Consider the following 26,092-nt stretch of genomic DNA (forward strand, 5'->3'; position numbering starts at 1 on the left):
TTTTTTTTTTTTTTCAGGGGCTGGGGATGGAACCCAGGACCTTGCGCTTCCTAGGCAAGCGCTCTACCACTGAGCCAAATCCCCAACCCCGATTCTTTTACCTTTATAGAACAAAGAACAAGTCTTTATGTCAGATGGGGTGAAATCCTTTACTTTTTCATTGATCTCAATGTTTTCACTAATTTTAATTCCATATAGATATTAAAATCTGTTTGTTGAATTTTACATGGATTAATTTTCTGTTTGAGGTTTTGATTTGGGTTGAATTGATTGAATAAATCAATTGAGAATTGTCATTTCATCAGTCTGGAATCTCTAAACCTCAAGCATGACAGAACTTTCTATTTAGTTATATCAAAGTCTCCTCCAGCATTGTTTTGTAATTGATGTATTGAGATAATATATGCTTTAGTTTGAATAAATTAGAATATTATGCTTCTTATATATTATTTCATCTTTATATTTCTGAGACCAAGCTCATAATTACTTCTATTGCTTTAAAAAGCCTTGTCAGAAAATTCAAACAAATTTTTAATCTCTGTTGGCATCAGTTATTTTAATTTCCTTGTTCTTGGTATGATAGCTTCTTTTTTTTTTTCATTTTTTGAGGGCTTTTAAAAAATAGATCTTTTTTCCATATAATATATTTATTATGGTTTCCCTCTCCCTGTACCCCTTCCAGATCCCCCATACCTCCCTTCCCATCTGGATCCATGCCTTTTCTGTCTCTTGTAAGACAGCAAATGAGTATCTAAGGAATAATAAAATAAATTATGATAAACAGCACACAGATAGGGATGATCCAACAGCTAAGCAAGAAAAAGAGTCAAAGGAAAATGGTTAAAAGAACCTTCTATAGATGTAGAGACACACATTTGTATATTAGATAATCTCATAAAAAATGCAAAGCTGTAATACATAATCAGAGGACCTTTAAGGTATGGGGGGAGAAACACCATGACTTAACATTATGAGACCATGATCCTCTGTAGATGCCTTGAGTTAGTTTTATGTTGGCCATTTACTGGTGGACATGGCCCCACACATAAGAGTGGCATGTTTCTTCAGTGAGACTTGCTTATAGAAAACTAATGTTTCATTTACAAGTGTCTGTGAATTGGTGATAGCCTCTGGATTAGGAATTGGGTATATATGTTCACTTTTCACTTCTAGCACTGCGTCTGTTACAGATCAATGCAGGATCTGTGCATGTTGCCACAGTCTCTGAATTCATACATGCAATATTTGGTTGTGTCAAAAAGGCATTGATTCCTTAGTGTGTGCCCTCCACCCCCGCTCCCCATTCTTACATGACTTCCCCGTTTTCCACAGAGTTCATGCAGCCTAGAGGGGAGATAGTCTCACTCTCTTCCTATTTTGTGGCTGTGAGTCTCTGTATTTGTTCCATCTGCTTTAGGAAGAAGCTCTCAGATGATGGCTGAGTAGGGCATAGCTCTAGAAATGAAGCAGGATGCTTTTGGAGTCATTTTACTGTAACATTCCATTAAAAAGAAAACAGTAGTATTTGGTTGCCTCTGGGTTCCTGGGCTATCTGATCTCAGGTTCTTAGTCCTACAAGCAATGTTAGATACAAGTTTAGCTCATAGAGTTGGTCTTAACTCAAATTGAATATTGGTTACCCCTACCAGCTTTGTGCCACTATTGCACCAGCTTATCTTGCAAGCAGATCACTCTTGTAGATCAAAGGACTTGTAAATGGGTTAATGTTACCTTTCTCCTTTGGTATAGTACAAAGTACATACTATGAATAGGATTTTGTCATTACCTTTAATGCTTCAGCTGTTAAGTCAAGAGACTCAGAATCCTATTAAAATGTTTAATAATCAGTCATTATTATGTTCTCAGACTTTGGTTTTCATTTGTACTATTTTGCTATCTCATTCTGCCCAGGTTTCCCTACTTTTTTCTGGTGCTGATTATAAGGACTTTTCTCAACTGAACACACTCTGTCTCTCTGTCTTTGTCTCTCTCTCTCTCTCTCTCTCTCTCTCTCTCTCTCTCTCTCTCTCTCTCTCTGTGACCTGTCTTTGAGTAGAGGAAAAATATTTCCCACAATTTACATGTTGGAGAATATGTACTTCATATAGCTTGTTGCCAGCTGTTTTTTTTTTTTTTTTTTTTTTTTTTGCTGGTACCTCTAACAGTTCCTCAGCTCATGTGGTTATCTTAGTCTTACCTAGGGGTCTCTAATACTCAAAGGATAGGAGAGCACTTCAGAGCCAAAACTATTCATAGCAGAATGTTCCCTAGTGCCTCAATAACCATGTATTTGATCAGTAAGACTGTCTGGCATGGTGCAATTTTATTACTTTTTGAATCTTAATAGTTTTTATCTTTCTATTTTAGGTTTTTAAAAGATTGTAAAATTGTTCATATTCTCCTTTGTGTATATTTTTAAATTTAGCTCTAGTTTCTTTGCATTTGTCATAATTTATAAAATTTATTTCTAATTGCACCTTACTTTGGTCATATTTCTTCAATGTTTCTCTCCGTTAAAGTTTTCTAAATCTTTTATTTTTCAACTAGTTTTTTTCTAGCCTGTTATTTTAGAATTTTAGTTTTTACTATATGTATTTCTAACTTTCATGTCTTTATATTTTTCATCTCTTTTTGATATTTACAAAGTTCTCATGCACATACTATTTAATAAGATTGTGTGTGTGTTTTCTTTTGATCCCTATTTTTGTTTATCTTTTTTGAAAAAAATAAATTTATTACATATTTATATTGTAAAATACTGTAAATTAAAATATGAAACAATACAATAGCTAATAGACTTTTAAAGATAACAATTTTTTGTTTTAATTTCTTTTTTGTATGGGTGGCTTGCTTACTTGTACTTATGCAGTATGTATATGCAGTGTCCATTAGGCTAGAAGACAGAGTCAGATCTCCTGGCACTAGAGTTGAGCCATCATGGAGGGGTTGTGAATCCAACCTGGATCCTCTTCAATAGCAGCTGGTGCTCTTAACCACCAAACAGTCTCCAGCCCTACTTCTAGAATTTTAAATGAGAAGTTTTATCATTTTTCCTACATCTTGAGGCCTTCAGCTGTATTGAAAATCTTTGCTTTTGCATGAAGTACAAATACAGTTTTTTTTAATAATGTTGTCCAGCAGGGTCACAGTTTATATTTGTAAGTATCATATATTGTACATATTTTTAAAAATAAAAGCTTTGTTTGGCTTTAGATGATTTTTGTTGTTGTTCTCTTCCATGCTTCTTCCCCATGAAAAGAATGATATACCACTTCATCAGTACATCTTCTTCAGAAAGACTTTGAAACCATAACAATCGAAATTGCCTAGTACTATGGCCACTCAAAGGGAAAGGTTCCAAATACATTGTATGTTATGTTAGAATAATTTTTGATGTAAAAGCTCAAGAATCAAATTCATTCAAAATAATATATATTCCAATTGCTATAAACATGCAAAATTCACAGCCTATTTTAGGTTTTGACAAAATAAATAAATTTTGCAGCCTTGACAAATAGGACTTCTATACAAAATAGTAATTTTCATATTCATTTGTAGAAGAATGTCTTTTTTTTTAAACTTCTATTTTGAAGACTTATAAACAGGAATTAAACAGTCAACATAAAAAAAACAAAGCAAAAGAAGAAATGGTACCTCTGGTCTTTCTTTGTTTTTTTTTTTTTTTTTTGTCTGTCACAGAAAAGATGTCTATACTAAGAAACTTAAAGTAAGTTACAAGGATGGGGAAGAAGACCTGTTGTGTGCTATAAAAGGGAAACATGATTTCTCCATTCCAGGGAGAAAACATGTTAATAGACTAAAAGATCAGAGATCAATTAGTTCTTACTTTCTACAGTAAAATAGAGGTACTAACCAACTAGGTAACATTTTGTTTTTGTTTGGTTTGCACATACTTTCCTCCATCTTTTGGTAAATATTTCCAATAAGCTTCTTCTTTCAATCTACTGACCATATTCTCCACCCTGCAGTATTTCTCCCACCAGTCAATCACCTTGTAATTTCTTGCTTCAACTGACTCTCCTGTTACTTAAAATCTAAGTGGGACACGTGAAGTTGATGGGTGTTTTTATAATGGCTTGTTGAACCACTTAGCTCCTGATTTTGTTTGCTCTTCACCTTTCATAGGGGTGTAATTCATAATGCTACTGCCCTTTCTCTTCATCTTCCTTTTGTAGTGTTACTTCAATTCTTTTTCAGTTCATGTTAAGTTCATTGGAAATAACTCTTGTTCGTCAGTTCTTTGTGTCCCACCCCCTTTTAGCTATTTGCTCAAATATGGTTTTCATGTTCACCTTATCAGTCAATGGAATTTTTTTTTTATTTTTTGCATGCTCTGTATCCATTGCTTTATGAAAGTTTTTGGCTTTTCTTTGATTTCAAGGTCTATTAGCTGTCCTTTTTGCTTGTTCTTTTCTCTATTTCTTTTTCAGAGAATTGCTAATTTTTTTGTTTTTTTTGTTTTTTTTTTCAAATTTGGCTTTTAAATTATTAGTGTTAATAGAACCACCAATGTGATTAATTCTTCATATTCTCTACTCAATTCAAAGATTTTAACTTTCTATCACTTCATATTTTTTGTCTTAGTTCTTCAATTTGTTGCTTGTTTTTCTCTTTCTAGTTTGTATTCCTGTTCTTTCTCTGTTAATCACCTTTTGGCTTTGATGTTTCTTCAAATTAATTTCCAGTTGCACTGGTATACAAAAATTATTTTAAACACTTGTGGAATCACCTAATATACCTATTTCTTCAACAGATCTTTCTTTTCTTCCTCTGGTCTCCCTCTCTCCCTCTTCTCCCTCTTCTCCCTCTCCCTCCTCTCCCTCCCCTCTTCCTCTCTCTCCTTCTTCTCCTTCTCTCTCCCTCTTCTTCCTCTCCCTCTCCCTCTCCTTCCTCTCCCCTCTCCCTCTTTTTCTCTCCCTCTTCTCCCTCTTCTCCCTCTCCCTCTCCTCCTCCTCTCTCTCCTTCTCCTTCTCTCTCCCTCTTCTCCCTCTCCCTCTCTCCTCCTTCTTACCCCTTCCCCCTCTCCCTCTTCTTTTCTCCTTTTGCCTTTATGTCTTGGCAAAACTTAGTTTTGAGTTTTCTAGGACTGTGTTTTTGTTTTTGTTTTTGTGTGTTTGTGTGTGCATATCAATGTTCTTTTCCTCATATACAATGTTTGTCCTAGCTTTTTAAAGAAATGTAGTTTCAAGTACACTATTCTTTAAATGCCACATTTCTTCTTCACCTGAGTCTTCCCATTTTCTGCCCTTTATTGCAGTGGTTCTTCAAGTTCTTTCTCTAGATCTTCAGAAATATATATATATATATATATATATATATATATATATATATATATATATACACACATTTCAAATGTTATCCCATTTCCTGGTTTCCTGTCCATAAGGCCTCATCTCACCCCCTCCCCCTTCTTCTATGAGGGTGTACCCGCATTCCCACCCGACCCCAACATTCTCCTACACTGGGGCATCGAACCTTCACAGGACCAAGGGCCTCTCCTCCCATTGATGCCTGACAAGGCCATCCTCTGCTACATAAGCAGCTGGAGCCATCAATCACTCCATGTGTCCTCTTTTGTTGGTGGTTCAGTCCCTGGGAGCCCTGGGGTTTCTGGTTGGTTGAGAGGGTTTCTGGTTCGTTGATACTCTTCTTCCTATGTGGCTGCAAACCCCTTCAGTCCTTTCCCTAGCTCCTGAATTGGGAACCCTGTTCTCAGTCCAGTGATTGGCTGCAAGCTTCCACCTATTATATTCTTAATTTTCTTAATTTTCTCTCTCTCCCTCTCTCTCTCTCTCTCTCTCTCTCTCTCTCTCTCTCTCTCTCTCCCTCTCTCTCTCTCTCTCTCTCTCTCTCTCTTTCTTTCTTTCTTTTCTTTGAGGGGACAATGTATATCAATTTTATTGATGAAATTCAGTATCACACATTCATATTTCTATGCCTTCTTCACTAGAATTTCTCGTTTCATATTAGAACTATTTATGGAAAGAGAGATAAATCAGCAATAAAGCTCTAAGCTGTCTTCAGAATTCTTGATTATCAAACACCATTGAATTGAATGTCACATCCAGAGCTTTCTTTATGCCTCATTCAATTATTTTCATCTAAGAAAATAGCAATATATATTGTGAAGAAATTTAACTTTCTTCATGAATTAACATTTCAGTAAATGTTTATGAATATATGTATGATTATACTTCTGAGAAACCTGTGCTGTTCTATTTTTTTATTATGTGCCTTCTAGTTGTGTTAATTTTACTTTCCTTGGATATTTTATGTATTTACATTTCAAATGTTATCTCCTTTTCCCCCTTTCCCATACCCCTTCTCCCCTCCATGTGCTTCTATGAGGATGCACCCACTTCCACTCCAACTCCCTGCTTACATGGTCATTCCTCCTCGATTCATTTGAGTTATTTCTGGTTTTCTTTCTTCATTTTAGCAAATTTACTTTTAAACCTCCTTGTCACCCTCAAGACTGAACGTTTTTGTTCTTAGACATATTTCGTTTTTGAAATATTATATTCTCTATGATGAGGCTTTGTACACTTTTATCATTGAGGGAAGTTGGGGCAGGAACCAGAGTGGTATCTCTTGCTGATTTATGCTCCTCTAACTCCCTCTTCATGTTTTTTTTTAAAAGTGAAATGATTCTGTCTTATTTACAGAAGTCTTAGATAATCTCAAACATTAATGTTGGTCTCTAATTTTCCTATCTAATTTTGCTCTGTTAACAGAGATTGTGAAGTAATAACAAAATTGTTGTTATCGATAGTCCTTTGCCTTGTATGTCTTTTATGTCTGTCTTTACTCTATCCATCATTTCACCTGTGATTGTAAAAGTGGTCATTTAAGGAAATAATTTTCTTTTATATGATCATCCTACATATGTCATTCTCTTATTTTCCTATCTTTTTCTTATCAGCAAGTATTATATTGTTACTTTAAATGAATCTATTGAAAAGGCAAAGTCAAAGTATTTGTTTGATAGAATGAAGAGTTAATGTGATATTTTTAATAATATTAGGTAAGTTTTTGTCTTCAAGTATTATGAACTCATGAATTTATTTTTAATATAGTAAATGTTTTTTACCATTAGAACTGTGAATAGTAGACGTACTACTTGGCCTCGGTGTATTTTTAAAATGATACACGACTTCAGTAAAATTTGAAATTTGCCTTATTTTGAACATTACTATCTCCTACTCTACAATAAAACATTGTTACAAGAAATTATTAGAAAATTGCATTTAGGAATAAGATTTACTATTGAATGTTATGACTGGTAGACCTTGTCAAGGAACAAACCTAGAAAGAATCTTTTAGGTATATCATCAAAATATTAACGTAGAGGTTACTTTGTAACTTTTTTGCTTGGCTACAGCTGTCACATAATATTGCAGTATAGTTTTCTATCTTCAAGGTCATTGTACCATCTAATTGTATTTTGAATACCGTCTTTTACTCATTTTATTATTCAATTATCGATCCACCTCACACCTGTCTTTTGCACAAGATCTTGCCTTGTAGCATAGTCTAGCCTAGAACTTGCCTACCTTTTGCCTCAACCTTATAAGTGCTAAATTATAGGAAATCTTTTTAGATTTCCTTTCCCTTTGCCTTTTCTTATACATTAGAGATATTGCACTTTGTGATAAATTTTCAGTATTTTCTCTACACCATTGTCCTTTATCTTTACTAATTTGGACTTTTTTTTTTTTTAACCAAGTGAAAGGTTAAAAAAAAGGTTTTATCAGTTTACTTAACAATTTGTTCCCATTATTTTACTTTGATAAGCATTTCCTGAGTTTCGATTATTTTGTTTTAGCTCCTTTCCCCTTCTCATTCCCTTCCCCATTTCTTGCTTTTTAAAAATTTCTAGACTGTTGTCAATGGAAATGTTGGATGTTTGTCAAATAAAACTGACAAGACTTTCTTCTTTGCTTACTTCATCTATGAATCATCTTTTATTTCTAAAATTGCTATCTATTTGCTTCAAAATTTGCAAGTGTTACTATTTCTGTTGGAATTTATTAATCTCTTTATTTCTGATTCATGATGCCATCGTTAAACTTTCCATGTTAGAGTTTAAGTTATTCACGACTCAATCTTTTTTACAAAATTTCATATGCCAAAAGCCTTGCTTCTCATTTGCAGGACTCTTCGTAATATTTGGACTTAAATTTCTTTTTATTATTTTTTTTTATTAACTTGAGTATTTCTTATTTACATTTCGAGTGTTATTCCCTTTCCGGGTTTCCAGGCAAACATCCCCCTAATCCCTCCCCCTCCCCTTCATTATGGGTGTTCCCCTCCCCATCTTCCCCCCATTGCCGCCCTCTCCCCAACAATCACCTTCACTAGGGGTTCAGTCTTAGCAGGACCAAGGGCTTCCCCTTCCACTGGTGATCTTACTAGAATATTCATTGCTACCTATGAGGTCAGAGTCCAGGGTCAGTCCATGTATAGTCTTTAGGTAGTGGCTTAGTCCCTGGAAGCTCTGGTTGCTTGGCATTGTTGTTCATAAGGGGTCTCGAGCTCCTTTAAGCTCTTCCAGTTCTTTCTCTGATTCCTTCAACGGGGGTCCTATTCTCAGTTCAGTGGTTTGCTGCTGGCATTTGCCTCTGTATTTGCTGTATTCTGGCTGTGTCTCTCAGGAGAGATCTACATCCTGCTCCTGTCGGCCTGCACTTCTTTGCTTCATCCATCTTGTCTAATTGGATGGCTGTATATGCATGGGCCACATGTGGGGCAGGCTCTGAATGGGTGTTCCTTCAGTCTCTGTTTTAATCTTTGCCTCTCTCTTCCCTGCCAAGGGTATTCTTGTTCCCCTTTTAAAGAAGGAGTGAAGCATTCACATTTTGATCATCAGTCTTGAGTTTCATTTGTTCTAGGCATCTAGGGTAATTCAAGCATTTGGGCTAATAGCCACTTATCAATGAGTGCATACCATGTGTGTCTTTCTGTGATTGGGTTACCTCACTCAGGATGATATTTTCCAGTTCCAACCATTTGCCTACGAATTTCATAAAGCCATTGTTTTTGATAGCTGAGTAATATTCCATTGTGTAGATGTACCACATTTTCTGTATCCATTCCTCTGTTGAAGGGCATCTGGGTTCTTTCCAGCTTCTGGCTATTATAAATAAGGCTGCTATGAACATAGTGGAGCACGTGTCTTTTTTATATGTTGGGGCATCTTTTGGGTATATGCCCAAGAGAGGTATAGCTGGATCCTCAGTCAGTTCAATGTCCAATTTTCTGAGGAACCTCCAGACTGATTTCCAGAATGGTTTTACCAGTCTGCAATCCCACCAACAATGGAGGAGTGTTCCTCTTTCTCCACATCCTCGCCAGCATCTGCTGTCACCTGAGTTTTTGATCTTAGCCATTCTCACTGGTGTGAGGTGAAATCTCAGGGTAGTTTTGATTTGCATTTCCCTTATGACTAAAGATGTTGAACATTTCTTTAGGTGTTTCTCAGCCATTCGACATTCCTCAGCTGTGAATTCTTTGTTTAGCTCTGAACCCCATTTTTCATTAGGGGTATTTGTCTCCCTGCGGTCTAACTACTTGAGTTCTTTGTGTATTTTGGATATAAGGCCTCTATCTGTTGTAGGATTGGTAAAGATCTTTTCCCAATCTGTTGGTTGCCGTTTTGTCCTAACCACAGTGTCCTTTGCCTTACAGAAGCTTTGCAGTTTTATGAGATCCCATTTGTCGATTCTTGATCTTAGAGCATAAGCCATTGGTGTTTTGTTCAGGAAATTTTTTCCAGTGCCCATGTGTTCCAGATGCTTCCCTAGTTTTTCTTCTATTAGTTTGAGTGTATCTGGTTTGATGTGTAGGTCCTTTATCCACTTGGACTTAAGCTTTGTACAGGGTGATAAGCATGGATCGATCTGCATTCTTCTACATGTTGACCTCCAGTTGAACCAGCACCATTTGCTGAAAATGCTATTCATTTTCCATTTGATGGTTTTGGCTCCTTTGTCAAAAATCAAGTGCCCATAGGTGTGTGGGTTCATTTCTGGGTCTTCAATTCTATTCCATTGGTCTATCTGTCTGTCTCTGTACCAATACCATGCAGTTTTTATCACCATTGCTCTGTAATACTGCTTGAGTTCAGGGATAGTGATTCCCCCTGAAGTCCTTTTATTGTTGAGGATAGTTTTAGCTATCCTGGGTTTTTTGTTATTCCAGATGAATTTGCAAATTGTTCTGTCTAACTCTTTGAAGAATTGGATTGGTATTTTGATGGGGATTGAATTGAATCTGTAGAACGCTTTTGGTAGAATGGCCATTTTTACTATATTAATCCTGCCAATCCATGAGCTTCGGAGATCTTTCCATCTTCTGAGGTCTTCTTCAATTTCTTTCTTCAGAGTCTTGAAATTCTTATTGTACAGATCTTTTACTTGCTTGGTTAAAGTCACACCGAGGTACTTTATATTATTTGGATCTATTATGAAGGGTGTCGTTTCCCTAATTTCTTTCTCGGCTTGTTTCTCTTTTGTGTAGAGGAAGGCTACTGATTTATTTGAGTTAATTGTATACCCAGCCACTTTCTGAAGTTTTTTATCAGCTTTAGTAGTTCTCTGGTGGAAGTTTTGGGATCACTTAAATATACTATCATATCATCTGCAAATAGTGATATTTTGACTTCTTCTTTTCCAATTTCTATCCCCTTGACCTCCTTTTGTTGTCTGATTGCTCTGGCTAGAACTTCAAGAAGTATATTGAATAAGTAGGGAGAGAGTGGGAAGCCTTGTCTAGTCCCTGATTTTAGTGGGATTGCTTCAAGTTTCTCTCCATTTAGTTTAATGTTAGCAACTGGTTTGCTGTATATGGCTTTTACTATGTTTAGGTATGGGCCTTGAATTCCTATTCTTTCCAGGACTTTTGTCATGAAGGGGTGTTGAATTTTTGGAGTTAAATTTTTTATCAACTACTTTTTTATATATTTTCTCCCATGGACCTGCTGTTAGTAAATATCACAGGCTAGCAAAGCGTAGTAGAGTGTTTAAAGTGGTGTTTAAACTGCTCTTTCTTTAAGACTTGGTTCTGCTTTATGTGATTCAGTGCCTTCCAGTTTTTCATGTACTTTCTTTTAAAATTAAAGTCCCTCACCAGGCATATCTATCCTTTTTCAAAAAATTTGTCACTTCTGTCTTTAGAACTTCCAGTATCTACAATTTTTTGTCCTATTTTGATCCCTAACTGTGCTTATTTTGTGTATGATTTCTTTCCTTTAACTTTTGGGATTTATTACTTGATTTTTCAGCATTATTCTCAGCATATATTACAGATTTATTATACTCATGCTTTTGTTGAAGATCTTGATAGATTTTAGATTGAAGTTTTAGAAATATGAGTAGGATATTGAGCATTCAGTGATTTCTTCTGTGATTTCTAAATGCATGTACTTTTTACAATAAAGTAAACTTTAAAAAAATCACAGTTAGCAATAGGAATACAAAAATACTTTTTATGTGAAGTTTTTGAGCAAAGTGTTATATTAATAGTCATCCTATATATAGTTCTTACAAGATATAAAGTCTGGCTGATGAAAACTTACATACTAAGTATAATAATGGAATATTTGTTTACATTTTTTTCAAAATCTTTTATCAGTCCTCTTTCATAAGTTGACTAATGAATGAATTAGTGGAAGAATGGTAAATAAAATATAATTTAGAGAAGATTGGCATTTTTAATATTCCCTATTAACTTTGGCCTGAATGATGTTGTAGTGCAATGAGCTTGTTTGTAGTGAATGTTAAATTAAATCCAGTATTGTATCATTTTTCATTAGGGAGTTCTGGGAAATTGTTCATTCGTTTACAGATGAACAGAAAAGACTTTTCCTGCAGTTTACAACAGGCACAGACAGAGCACCTGTTGGAGGACTCGGAAAATTGAAGATGATTATAGCCAAAAATGGCCCAGACACAGAAAGGTAATATCAAACTCTGTACCCACTGTAAACCTTTTCACCATATTCCATACTTGCAAGCAGAGGCAACATTTAGTCTCTATATACTTATCTGATGTTATATAGAAATATTGAAGTCAGCAAACATTAGTAGAATGAATATTTTGCCTTCACAATTTGAGGTAATTTTTAAAGATTATCGAACTTAAAAATTTATTATGGAGATTACAGGAGTACATACTTTATCAAGTTGTTATGTTTTTATTTCCCCTTGTTTCATTGTTTATTAAGAAAGCCTTATAGAACAGCCTACCTTGAATGGCTACACTAAAATTTAGAGGATTGTCTGTTCCTTTAGATTATACTAGATTGTTACTCTAGAGTTAATTCATTTTGACTTTTGATTGTTTTCTTTCTCCATTAAATACTTCACTATTTTATGTTGGGACTGAACAATATGTCCTACTTAGTATGTTGACTTTGGTATACATGGACAGATATATTTTCATTACTGTTAGTTCTACATTATTTTATACATCGTGGCTCTAATTTTAATTGGTTTATATTAAATCATTATCATTGTCATTTTGCCAGCAGTATTTGTAATCTATATAAACATGCTTAACCTTTGAAATATTTAAAATCTAGGTTTGAATATTCTTTAAACTTTAGAGTAAGTTGTTTAGTGATTTCCGCTTTTAAGTGGGTTTAGTAACAGTATGTTTGTTGTGTGAAGATTTAAATGAACTTCAGTAGTAAAGTGTCTGAAACAATAGACAACATAGAGTAGAAACTCAGTAGATATAAAATGTTATTATCATCAGCACCACTTTAATATTTGCATAATTTAATAGGATAAAGATCCAACTGATCTTTGTAGCTGGACAGCACAATGTTTATGATTTATTTAATCTGTAGTTTCTCATTACAAACCATCCTAACAAGATACGCATCTAATAGGAGCATTTAACACTGAGCATATTTCTAGTGATTTATGATTTTTTTTCCTGTTTTTTCCCTTTCTCTCTATTTAGGTTACCTACATCTCATACTTGCTTTAATGTCCTTTTACTTCCGGAATATTCAAGCAAAGAAAAACTTAAAGAGAGATTGCTGAAGGCCATCACATATGCCAAAGGATTTGGCATGCTGTAAACAAAACAAAAACAAAAAGAAAAAAAGAAAAAAGTCAAAAAACTTAATAAATATAAGAGGGATAATTTGATGGTAATAGTGTCCCAGTTCAAAAAGGCTGTAAGATAGTGAACCACAGTAGTCATCTATGTCTGTGCCTCCCTTCTTCATTGGGGACATTGTGGGCTGGAACAGCAGATTTCAGCTGCATATATGAACAAATCCTTTATTATTATTATAATTATTTTTTTGCGTGAAAGTGTTACATATTCTTTCACTTGTATGTACAGAGAGGTTTTTCTGAATATTTATTTTAAGGGTTAAATCACTTTTGCTTGTGTTTATTACTGCTTGAGGTTGAGCCTTTTTGAGTATTTAAAATATATATACCAACGAAACTATTCTCGCAAGGAAAACATTGCCACCATTTGTAGACCATGTAATCTTCAAGTATGTGGGTTTTTTTTTTGTTTGTTTGTTTGTTTGTTTGTTTTTTTTTTTTTTTTTTTTTTTTTTTTTTTTTTTTTGTCCCTGTATCTAAGTCAAATCAGGAACTTTTTTTTAACCATTTGCTTTTGAAACTTGAAGTTAAGGAAACAGTGTGGTGCAAGTACTGCTGTTCTAGCCCCCAAGGAGTTTTCTGTACAAAATTTTGAGAATCAATAAAGATGGAAGGGAGAATTTGGAATGTTTGAACCACAGCCCTCAGAACTTTAGTAACAGCACAACAAATTAAAACAACTCATGCCACAGTACGTTGTCTTCATGTGTCTTGCAATGAACTGTTTCAGTAGCCAATCCTTTTAGTATATGAAAGGACAGGGATCTTTTTTATTGTTGTTGTTGTTGTTGTTGTTGTTGTTGTTGTTGTTGTTTTTGTTGTTTAAGTTTACTGGGGAAAGTGCATCTGGCCAAATGATAGGATAGTCAAGCCTATTGCAACAAAATTAGAAAGTTTGTTGTATAAATAAGCATGTAAAAGTGCACTTAAAATGAATCTTTATTATTCCCGAGATTTTAAATAGACAATCCAAAGTCTCCCCTTCTCTTGCCATCATCTTGTTTAATCAACTATTTTTCAAGGCACTCGATCAGTGTTGCAGCATAATAGAAAGTCCAGCTACTGTGCCTTGTGTTATTTATTTACACAGTAAACAGGCCTGGAAATGAATGGAACTAGTACTCCTGAGAATTAAATTGTATATCCTCCAAATTAAAATTTACTTCAAAAGTGTTAAAGAATTCATGTCCTATATATAAAATACAAATAGGCTTAGATTGCTGGACATTTAATGTAGTTTCCCATCCCTAGTCTTTTATGTTTGTGATGTTAATTTCTTTTGTTGCATAACAAAATAAAAGAATTATGTATTTTTAACTAAGGAGAGACATACTGGTATATCATTTTACTACAAGCTACAGATATCCTGTTGAGCTTGTGCCTTGATTGTTTTCACAACTAGTACAAATCAACCTGATGTTTTAAATTGGCAGGGAATAATTAATTGTAGCTTTCAAATCATTGGAAGGGGAAAAGGATGTCTTTTAGGATTATTTTCCTTCTTGTAGTAGTTGAGGCAGAGCTATTATTTACTGTAATGCTAAATGAAACAGTGGCTTAAATACTTTAATGGGAAAAAAGAACACAGTGCGTTCCATATTGTGATAAGGTAATGTGAGGTTTTTCCTTTTTTTTCTGAGCTAGCCTTTAGAACACTGTTGTGGTATGTATGCTACCTTGATTATAGGACCCCCTAAATGTGACTATAGTCATCATAATGGGCATCTAGTCCACTGTGCTTCTTATGTATTATGAAAGTGATAAGAAGACAAATTAAGTGGGTATATTTTATAAAATAAATTCATGAAGAGATTTGTGTTCTTCAGTTCTCAAGTTTATTATCACTACAGTATTGAAGTAGTTGTGATACTATATCTGTGTGAAAGTTTTGAAATGGTAATATAGATTATCAAACAGAAGTAACATCAGTATATTTAAAAGAAAGTGAAAACAAATAAACCTAAAATGTTTTCAGAGGTAAAAATACATTCTCACTTGCTTCCTAGTCAGTTTTTCTTGGCATGTTGCCACATTATTATGGCTGCCTTTTCATCATTGCTTTTCTAGATTGTCATGGAACAATATTTCCGAGTTAAAAAAATACCTCTTGCTATAGTAGAACATTTCAAAATTACAGCATAAAAGCACAGTCTGGAGCAAAATTTTTCTGGAGACTTGGCAGCTGCAGCAAACAAATTGAGTGTCTGTACATATTGTGGTCTATAAGTTAATTGTGTGATCAAATTCATTTGTAATAACCTTACCTTTATTTGGAAGTACATCCCTGTGTAGGAACGTATATATCAAAAGAAACCTATAAATGAGGGTTCAGAGAACCGGTTCATATTGACATGTGGCACATGCATCACTGGGCAGCATCACTCCCTGTTTCCATAAGGTGGCTATGCTGAAATCAACCTCTTAAAGAATTATTTTCTCAAGAATCCATATAACCTAGAAAAAGAAGTGTTTTACTGAGGCTACTCTTTCTGATGTTCATCCTTTAACTTCTTATCCCAAGACTTATTTTTATCCTTTCTACCCTTCCCAGGCCCCCCAGAATTAAATAATTGATGATGATGATGATGATGATGATGATGATAGTAACTTCCATTTTCTTATCTTTTCTTCTCTTACTCAATGTCAGAGTGTAAAACAATCCCTGGTGTTTGGTGGGGAAAATATTTACACAATACAGACAAAGGCCTTTTTTTTTCTCTTCCCCTTTCAAATCAGAAAATTGACTTTAATAACAGTTACAAGAAGGTTTGGGTGTATGTATGTACTGCATTTCACTATGTAAAGGCTGCTAATCCAGGGATATTTCACTGAAAATATACTTGGAATGATACTAATAGTTTCCATTTGCCAGAATAAAGAACTCTTGTTTTTAACCCTTGATAGGTTGAGGTAAAGCTTCCTGAAAGGCTCACTTTTCCATCCCAACTCATAGACTCCTTGTGTGGATATTCTGCTGATTATACTTAGAATTAATTCCTCTGAACTTTCTGTTCAACCTCAGTAATTCCCAAAGATTTTTCTCTCGTTTCATATCTTGTGGGTCTCATATCTCATATCAAATCAGACCCGCATTTCTAGTACATCATCCTGGTACCTCAAAGTAAGTATAGTACAAAACAGTACCTATAAAAACAAAATTCTTAATCTTGTATCTCCTAGCCATTTTTTGTTACTACCTTTAAAACTGTCAATTTTGAGGCCTGGTGAGGTGGCTTAGTGGGTAAAGGTGATCACTATACAAAACTTGACCTGAATACTCTGCCAAGACCCTACATAAACATAGAAGGAAAGAACTCCACAAAGTTGTCCTCTGACCTTTCTACATGTACCATGTCTTTTGCTGTTCCCTACCCTCTCACAGTTTATGCATATATAGGTTGTCAGTTATTTTCTCTCAAACCTATTTAATTTTACTTTATTTCAGGGCCAAATCCTTTGATTTACTCAGGTTATTTTCCTAACTGAACTACTACTACTAATTCTTTTCATTTTTGTTTTCTGGTATGTATGGGTACTTTTCCTTCAAATAAATTGTACAGATGGATTTCAGCATACTTTCCTAGTGCCTCCTGTTCACCAGCATCTCTTTACATCCCTACTCAAAATTCCTTTACTTAGATTTTCTTTATACAACACACATATTCTTTCAGTTGGACTTTTGAAAGTACCATGATCAAAAAGACTTCTCTCCTTAGTGTAATAGCAGCCTGCATATCCCTAGTGAATCACATTTATGGAACAGTTGAGGAGGCCTTCAGAAGTGTGTGTCCTTCCTTTTTTTCTGTGTGTTTTAGCTTTGATATTGTCCCATTATTGTTTTGCTTAAAGCATCTTCTTTTATGGAATCTGAGTAAATTCATAGTGGAAATTACCTTGTACTGATCCCTGTGTCTCTTAGGTAGTAGGCAGATACTCATTAATCAAGAAATATACACATGTTTCTTGAATAGATTTTCTGGAATCACGGTATCAGCTCCTGGAAAAAGGAGTCAGTGAGTTGGAAAAGATGAGATCATTGAAAGCAAGACAGTTTTTTAACTCTACATCTTGACTTCTGGTGTACTCTGGCAATCTAGACCACCTTCCTTATGTCACTCACACTCTCTTTTATCCCAGCAGACACGGCAACTGATACCTTAAGTCTTTCTGCTGTTGCTAACTAGCCCCTCAAATTCTCATGGAGGAATCATCTAGACTCTGTTCTCTGTAAATATGTGAGTCATATTTAACATTTTCTTGAACAGTAAAGTACAAAGTCCTGTAAATTCTGACAAGAACTTTCAGTGACTGCCAAATGCTTGTGCTCATGATCCTTCATTTTCACAAAATAGATGAGTCACTGTGACTTGAGAGGTTATAAACCTTACCAAAAGTCATACAGACAAGAAAAGGGATGACAAATGCTAAGAGGGTGGGTCCACATGACCATCTAAAATTTGTCATCTTTCTTTTGCAAAATCAAAGAACTAAATTAAACAACAAATTAAGATGCTTAAGCTGACATGCATGGAACCTGGGATCATTATCCTGATTTTCGATTACCCAATTACACATAGAAAAAATGATAGGGAAGGTAGCTGGAATACAGTACACATTGGTTGAGGTTGTAGCCTTCAGTCAAATGACTCTGAATCTTAGTATTGGCCCTGCAATTCCCTTGACTTGGATTATTCCCACTCCTACCTTATCTCTGGTTATGTGGCTTCAGTAGAATTACCTTGCAGGTGGTAACTAACATCTTGGAAAACATCCTGAGAGCAGTTCTCCCAGCATTTGCTTGTTAACTTGAGAGAGAGAGAGAGAGAGAGAGAGAGAGAGAGAGAGAGAGAGAGAGAGAGAGAGAGAGAGAGAGAGAGAGAGAGAGAGAAAATGCCTGTAATAAAGACTTATTTTGGAATAGTTGCCCTTATATCATCCAAGTCGAAGAATTGTGTTTTCCCACATCTTTGAGATAAAATCCACATAGTATAAAATTTACCATTTTAAAGTGTAAAGTTTGTGGTTACAGTATATTCACAGATTTGTGAAATTGTCTTTATATAATTCCAGAGCATTTTCATCGCTGTAAAAAGTTTTCTGTATCCATGAAGAGTGACTGCCTGTTCTTAACCCTCAACCCCTGGCAACTACTCATCTTCGTATGCTTATGAATTTGCCTATTTTGGACATCTCATGTTAATGGAGCCATACAATATGTGGCCTTTTTGTCTGTTTTGCCACCTTCCCCAAAGTAATGAGTTCAAACTACATCTGTGTTGTAGCATGTACTGGTACTGTTTCTTTTGTGGCTGAATATTGTCATATTGATATACTGTATCTTTTTTTGCTTGTTCTTTTGGTTGTGGATACTTGTGTTCTTTCTGCTTTGCATATTATGAATACTACAACTATGAACACTTTGTGTACATGTTTTCATTTCTCTTATGTCTTAAGCATCTTATGGTTTTAGTTCGTAAATTTCTGTCTTTGATCCATTTTTGCATGTGGTGCATTGTAGGGGTCCAGTTTCATTCTTTAATATGTGGATATCTAGTAGAACAATACCTAATTGTTAAAAATACTAATAATAATTTCTTTATAAATGGGCTTGGTATCCTTGTCAGAAACACATATAAAAGTGACTAATATAAATATGGCTAGTTTTGGACTCTTCAACTTTATTCCATTGTCCTGTGTGTCTCTCTTCTTGTGCCAGTACCATACTGTCTTAATTACTGTAGCTATATAGTAAGCTTTGAATTTAGGATATATTAGGTCTCTAGCTTTGTTCTACATCAAGATCATTTTACCTATTCTGAGTCCCTTGCAGTCCACTTGGATTTTAGGATTTATTTAATTTCTACATAAAAAGCATCTGTGATTTTGATAGTATTTGTGTTGAATCAATACATCAGATTGAAGTATGGTGGTATTTTAACAGTATTAAATTTTCTAATCCATAAACATGGAGTGTCTTTCCATTTATTTAGGTTTGTAATTTCCTTTAATGTTGTTCTTATAGATTTCAGTGTATACATCTTGGCTTTTTTGGGTTAAATGTTTTTCACTTGATGCTATTATAAAACAACTTTTTTTTAAAAAAAATATTTGTTTGGATTACTCATTGTACATCTAGAAAGAATTGATATTCGTGTATTAACCTTACATACCATAGCTATTCTGAACTGATTTTGTTTTTAAAATTTTTTATATAAGATTGTGCATCTGTGAATATAAATACTTTTGTTTCCTCTCCAATCTGAATTATTTTTATTTGATTTCCCTGCCTAAGTGCCCTGGCTAGCACATCCAGTATATAGAAGTAAATAGAAGTGGCAAGAGTGTACAACTTTTTCTTGTTTCTGATTGTAGTGGGAAAGCTTTAGGCCTTTCACCATTAAATATGTTGTTAGCTGTGGGATTTTCATAGATACTGCAAGTTGAGAAATATTCCATCTATTCCTACCTTACTGAGTCTTTTTTTTTTTTAATCAAAAAAGGGTATTGAATTTTGTCAAATGCTTCTGTATCTAAAAAGGTTGTCATGTAGTTTTTGTCCTTTATTGATATGTTGTATTACATTGATGGAATTTTTGTATTGAACGAACCTTGCATTCCTGGAATAACCCCACTTGTCTATGCTACATAAACCATTTTCTATGCTGCTGGATTTGGTTTGCTAGTATTTTGTTTAGCATCTTTGCACCTATATTCATAAAAGTTTCTGGCCTGTAGTTTTCTTGTTATCTTTGTCTGGTTGCTATCAGGGTAATACTGACACTAGTCTCAAAATATACCTGGAGCTTTCCAACTGTTCTTAAATCCAGTGAGGTTAAAAATTATATATTTTGAAAGTTACTCTGTGGTCTTTAGATTCTGGATGATGTGGGAGAGTTAATTGACTCTTGAAAGGATTCCAAGGTAAGACATGCCTAAAGTGCCATTTGACAGCTGAATAAAGTGAAGTTAACACCAGTCTTGGGTTCAGGTGGGTGTTTTTCATGAGCCATACATATATCACTATTATAAGAAACTAGCCATCAACTGCTTTCTTCCTTAGTAAACCATGTACTTGGAAGCTGAGTGTCATCCATTAAACATGCTTTCATGGTATTGGAAGCATTGGAAACTAACAGCCAAGCAAGTTGAGTTTGCCCATAAGGTAAATTCTTGAAATAAAGCTATTAATATACCATTTCCCACTACTGCTTGTCATAATTCTAACAACTCGATGAGTAAGACAATATTTCCTGAAGTGTAGAAGTTCCCTAAGTACCTGTTAAAATAGGTAGGGAGGGTGTTTTGAGTTGCTATAGGAGGGCCTGAGCAGGAGGAAGACTTTTGTCTTCAATTAAGAATTGGTAATTTTAATGTTTCGCTGCTATGGACTATTTGTGCTGTTTAGTACTTGTAAAACTTAAAAAAAAAAAACAAAACAAAAAAACAAAACAGTTTCCTGAATATGAACAGAAACATCTCAAAGCTTGAGGTTTCATCACTAGACCTAAAGACTGTGTTTAAAATAAAAGACATGTTCAGTACCCCACCAGTACTTCACTCACTTCAAATCTGCATAATTCAACAAAGCAGACCTATGCAAAGGAGTTAAGAAATAAGGAATAATAATATCTGTGACATAATTCTATGATGAAAGATTTCTGTAGTAAAGATTTTTTTTTTTTTTGGTTCTTTTTTCAGAGCTGGGGACCGAACCCAGGGCCTTGCGCTTCTTAGGTAAGCGCTCTACCACTGAGCTAAATCCCCAGCCCCTGTAGTAAAGATTTTACAACTTACGTTTGTCTTAAGGAAAGTTTGAAATTTCCATTAACACTTTTTCAAGTACTATTGTGTGTTTGCTGCTTTGCAAGTTGCAGATGTTTCAGATCAATTCAGAGCTGTTTTGTTCAATTAAGGTGTTTTACAGAGAAGCTCAAATTGGGACATGTATGTATGTATATAAAGCACAAGGAGTTTATAGCAGGATTGTATAAATGCTCAGTTTAGACTGAGAATTCAGATCCCCAAACTGTAAAAAATTAGATGGTTACCAGGCAGAAAAGACGAGCATTTTAACAGGTGGAGTATTGGGTTTTGATAGGCAGCTGAATGTGATTGGGGAACTGTAGAGATCATGGTGGGCCTTGTAGACTTCAGATTTTGTTTGTCATATCTTAAGAGGCAAAGACATAAATCATACTTGTATTACCATAGGAACTGGATTTGTGTATTCTTTGTATTTATGAGATTGTTGCTATAATTCCCAAAAGATGCAGCATGACAAAAGAGAAGGGATAGTGTATGGGATAAAGAAGGCTCAAGAGTACAGATTTCACATATTTGATATGAATGATGGAGGGATATATTGGTGCTATTGGGTTTTCAATGGGACAGATTAGGCAGGGGAGTTGTAGTATGCTGAATCACATTGTTTTTATAGTGTCAGATTATTCAAGGGAACTTGTCCCAAATCAATAAAAGGTAAGTCTACAGAATTCTTCGCTGAAGGTGAAAATTAGTGGCCCTAGCATGGCAATCATCCTTACAGTTTCCCTAGAATACTTTCAGGAAACAGTGATGAAATGAAGAGAGAAGACTAAGGACAAGATCTATGGAACTACTATCATTTGAGAGTTACACAAAGAATCCATATTAAAGGAAAATGAGAAAAAGTAATTGGTTTGTTGGACACTGTGTTCTACTCATCAAACTGTGCAAGATTAGGGAATTCTTAACTATGCCTTATGGATCTACATCAAAATATGAATTCTTTTTGGAACCATATGGTGAGCAGAGTGTAAGGAGGATGGAAATGAGACTCTAAGATAATCTCTCATGTGACTAGCTAAATGCTCTCCACTCCAGTCTCAATTCTCAATTATAGCTTTTGAATAACCAGATATACACGTACCTTATGAAATCTTGTTAGTCAAATTAAAATCTTTCAAATAATTGATTATTAACTCTTAAAAAAAATTGTCATTAGTTTTCATTTTGGGTCCCATTACTCTGCTTCAGAGTTGTTTGACTGTTCTCAGTGGATCTCTAAGAGCACAGTAGTAAGTTGTTGTTTTTGTTTTTTAATGGGGCGGGGCAGGGGAGACTTGGGAGACAGCACAGGTCTTCTAGACTAGTGCTCTTTTGAGCTACATCCCTGTCCCCTCCAGTTTATTTGTTCACTCAAATGAAAAACATTTCTTGACCCAAAGGTAGCTAGCTATGGAAGGAAGTGTGCTTCAAGGTAAGATTGTGCAGATGGGTTCTGGTTTCTAACTAGATGATGTACATTTTGAGTAGTAGAAGTTAGCCTGTTATGCAACTACATTTTAGAAGTTGTTTCCAAACCTCTTGCACCTTTGACCTACTCCCACCAAGATCAACAAATACAGTCTTTAGGGCGAATATATCTTTATGCTGTTTTTCTGTGAATATATATTATAGTTCATATAGTTAATCAATATTTGTATATATTTGTGTATTTGCTTTAGTTTTTGCCTCAGTTTCTCATTGATAAGTCTTTCAAATTTTTTTCACTTCTTTTAACCCCCCAATGCCCATGCTGTAATACATCTGTTGAATGGATGTATAGATGAAATGACTGTAAAAACAAAGGTCCTGGCTAATAAATTTCTGCATGCAAATTTCTACAAAACTACCTAATAAAAAGCAAAGAGAAAAAATAATTACAAAAATTGTTCCTGTATATGAAGACTCATCCTGGATGCAGCCTTACTACCCATTCAGATACTCCTTACACCTTCCCACTGTGGAGAGAAAACACAATCCTGTACTGGTCTTAGGGGCACACCTGTATGAGAAAACAACAGAAGGAAAACCAGTTTGTATTTCATTTATTCCTTAGATGGTAGTGGATAAATCCATCATGTCTTTATATGTGACTTTAAACCATCCATTCATTAGTAAACAACTCCTGACTTATTCCTCCAAGTTCTTTAGTTTGCATTTGTAAGTCCATTATTTATGTAAGGGTATTTTTGCTTTTCATCTCTACCATCTTTGCTTTTTCTGTTTCTACATAACTGACTCATAAGGGGAAATAATAAAATGAAAATAATCTATGTGTAATTGTCATGTGTAACAGCACTTTAGGGTACATAAGTCTATTGCCTGTACTTAGGTGTCTCTTTAGTTATCTAGTAATACTTTAAATCTCCAGTTGTTTAGTGATGAACTTAGTGGTACAAATTTAGTTTTGTTTTCTGTTATACAAGGTAATATTTCAGTTTCATATCAATTATAGCAAAAAAAATTTGGAAAGCTATCCTTATATAAAATACTTGTTGTTGTAGTGGGGGATTAACATTTTATACTTTGTTCATTAAAATTGTTACTGCATATTTATGTGTGCACTTGCACAAGTGTGCATTTGTGGGATCCACGGATAGTCATTGATGCCATGTGTAAATCACTCAGAACCCTCACCTCCTATTCCTCTTCTATTTCCCAGACTGTCCCAAACTCTCTACAAAACCAGTGTGCTTCTGTCACATTTATTAAACAGTGTATGCCCAAAAATTTCTGCTGCCTCTGGTAGCATATCAAATGTCATTCTTCTGGAATTTCATATGTAGATTCCATTTTGTCGGAGTTGGTTCTCTATTGTGTGGCTTCTGGGGTTAAACATGCATTGTGAGGTATAGTGGCAATTCCACTTCCATGCTAAACCATGTCACTGGCCTTGTCTTTTAACTTACTAAATATATTGTCCTAGAAAGTAAGAAGGGGAAATGAGAAAGCCAAAGGAGAAGACAATTCACTTGTCTCATTGCAAACTAAGCTTTGTCCTTTGTGTGCATTGTGGTGTAGGGACGGAATGGAGGTGAGCCTGGATAGGAGTACCTAAGGAAGGTGGGTAGAATGGTGGGAGGATTCCTAGTGAGTTAATAGCTTCTTGTAACTCTTTGAAACTGTGTTATAATTAGCCTTGATAACACGAAAATATGTAACCACAGAAATTTGAGTCTCTTACATCTAAAACTCAGCAAATGCCTAAACATTTTGTCACCCTGGTAAGATACTGGTACTGTAATTTTCTTAAACTCAGCTTAGGTGTCATGGTGTGAAGACATAATTTGGATTTTTAATCGGTTATTCCTCTTAGGTACTTATGACAATTAACCTCAGGTTCCTATTTTACAGGGAATGTTGGCAAGGGCTAACATCTAGCTATAATGGGAACAAGAGAAGGAACAACTTGGCCCTTACATCTGTAGTATGTGAAAATCAAAGCTCCTTAACAGGAACAAAAGCAGAGACACGAAATAATTTTGGAGATAACCAAAAATTTTAAATTTGATATACTATACATATAGATTTAAAATTACTGTATCTGACAATCATTCACCAGTTCACATAGCCTATTGCCCTAGTGATGAAAAAAAAATCTGACATGTTTCAGATAGCAGGAAATGATGTGAAATGCAAATATGCATATGCTCAAAGCTTAGTAAGATGTAAATATGTCAAATCTTTAAGAAATAGCAGTTCTTCAAAGTTATGTACTATAGAATTACTACAGTTAATGTTATGCAAGTAATAAAGATCAAATATGAGAAAAAAAATAAAATTTTGTGACTTTGTACACTGTTCAAAAAGGTTGAAACCTGAAGTTAGACCAATAAAAGATGTATACTTCGAACTCTAAAACACCCACTGGATCAAAATACTTAATGGCACAACAAATTTAAAATGGAATAACAAACTGACAAGACCCCTTGGAACAATATGGTCTGCTGTGGAGCTATCAGAAAAGTAACCTCTACAGAACTGTAGAAAGAATAATTCACATTAAAAATGATTTTATTCTAATTGTATTTGCACTCAAATTTCTCTAAAAAAGAGTGAATGTTCCTGGGGGCCACTTAAAGGAATATTTTCTCTATCTCAACTAAACCAGAATGTAACTTGGCAGACATTTTTGAAGAAGAATATATGTGAGACTTAAAATTCAAAACTGCCTTAGGGAAAACTGCCAGCCAGGGCGACTTAGTGAGATCCTGCTTATAAATAATTAGAATAAGATTAACATGAAATGTAGCACTTTATAATCATCTCAAATTGTAAAGATTGTGGTTTAAACTTAAAACAGTATTCAGTTTGGTTGGTAAATCCAGTTGTTTTGAAGAATTTTAGAAATTAACAGAAGTCTTGGGTTGGGGATTTAGCTCAGCGGTAGAGCGCTTGCCTAGCACGCGCAAGACCCTGGGTTCGGTCCCCAGCTCCGGAAAAAAAAAAAAAAAAAAAAAAAAAAGAAATTAACAGAAGTTCATGTTATATATGCACTTTATAAAGGTGTAATTGGTAGTACTGTGAAATAAAGTAGACCTTTTAAAGCCTCTTGCAATTAATCTGTCGGTTCAAAATTAAGTTTTAATGTGAAAATAAGTAATTAAAATTAAAATGGAAAGGATTCCAGTTCCTTTATAACTCAGATAATTTTGAATTACAGTATCACATCATATAGAAGCCATATAAAAATTATTTAGAGGGAAAGGATCACTAGGATTCTCTGGATATAAAACCTAAGTACATCTACTGTACTTTGCTTATTCTTCATCTTTCATCTATACTTTGTTCAATATGGTTAGTTATTGTATGTTCCTTATCGTAAAACTTAACTGTTTTCATCTTGTCATTTATCATTTGAATAGTTGCAAGGTATACCTTTTTTGGTCATGCTTAGAATATCAGAGCAAAGAAAAGGTATTGGAAAGCAAGAGTTGGAACTTGAATCACTAATTCCTAGATGCTTAAACTATACTATATAATACAATGTTATGCAGGACTTTAATGAAAGTTGTTCTTATATTAAGATACATGGGTATAATGCCCTCTGTTTTCAGCAAAGAATACTGCAGAACATACAGAAAATTGAACAACCAAAATGAGACATTACACATATACCACCCCTACACCCCACCAAATAG

At 34.6% G+C, this 26,092-nt stretch overlaps 1 protein-coding gene across 22 annotated transcripts in view; it reads left to right on the plus strand.

The window, feature by feature from the left end:
• Window positions 1–19,882, plus strand: part of Ube3a (ubiquitin protein ligase E3A) — a 90,891-nt gene extending 71,009 nt beyond the window's left edge. For 16 of the 22 annotated variants that reach the window (XM_087569634.1, XM_087569674.1, XM_087569658.1 and 13 more), the window contains 2 exons: window positions 11,834–11,977; window positions 12,988–19,818. In XM_087569634.1, the coding sequence (XP_087425760.1) occupies window positions 11,834–11,977; window positions 12,988–13,108 (265 nt within the window). In that variant the 3' untranslated portion in view covers window positions 13,109–19,818. 22 annotated transcript variants of the gene reach the window in all.
• The last annotated feature ends 6,210 nt before the right edge of the window (window positions 19,883–26,092 follow it).

This window comes from Rattus norvegicus, chromosome 1, assembly GCF_021556685.1.
Source record: "Rattus norvegicus strain SHRSP/BbbUtx chromosome 1, alternate assembly SHRSP_T2T, whole genome shotgun sequence".
NCBI lineage: Eukaryota > Metazoa > Chordata > Mammalia > Rodentia > Muridae > Rattus > Rattus norvegicus.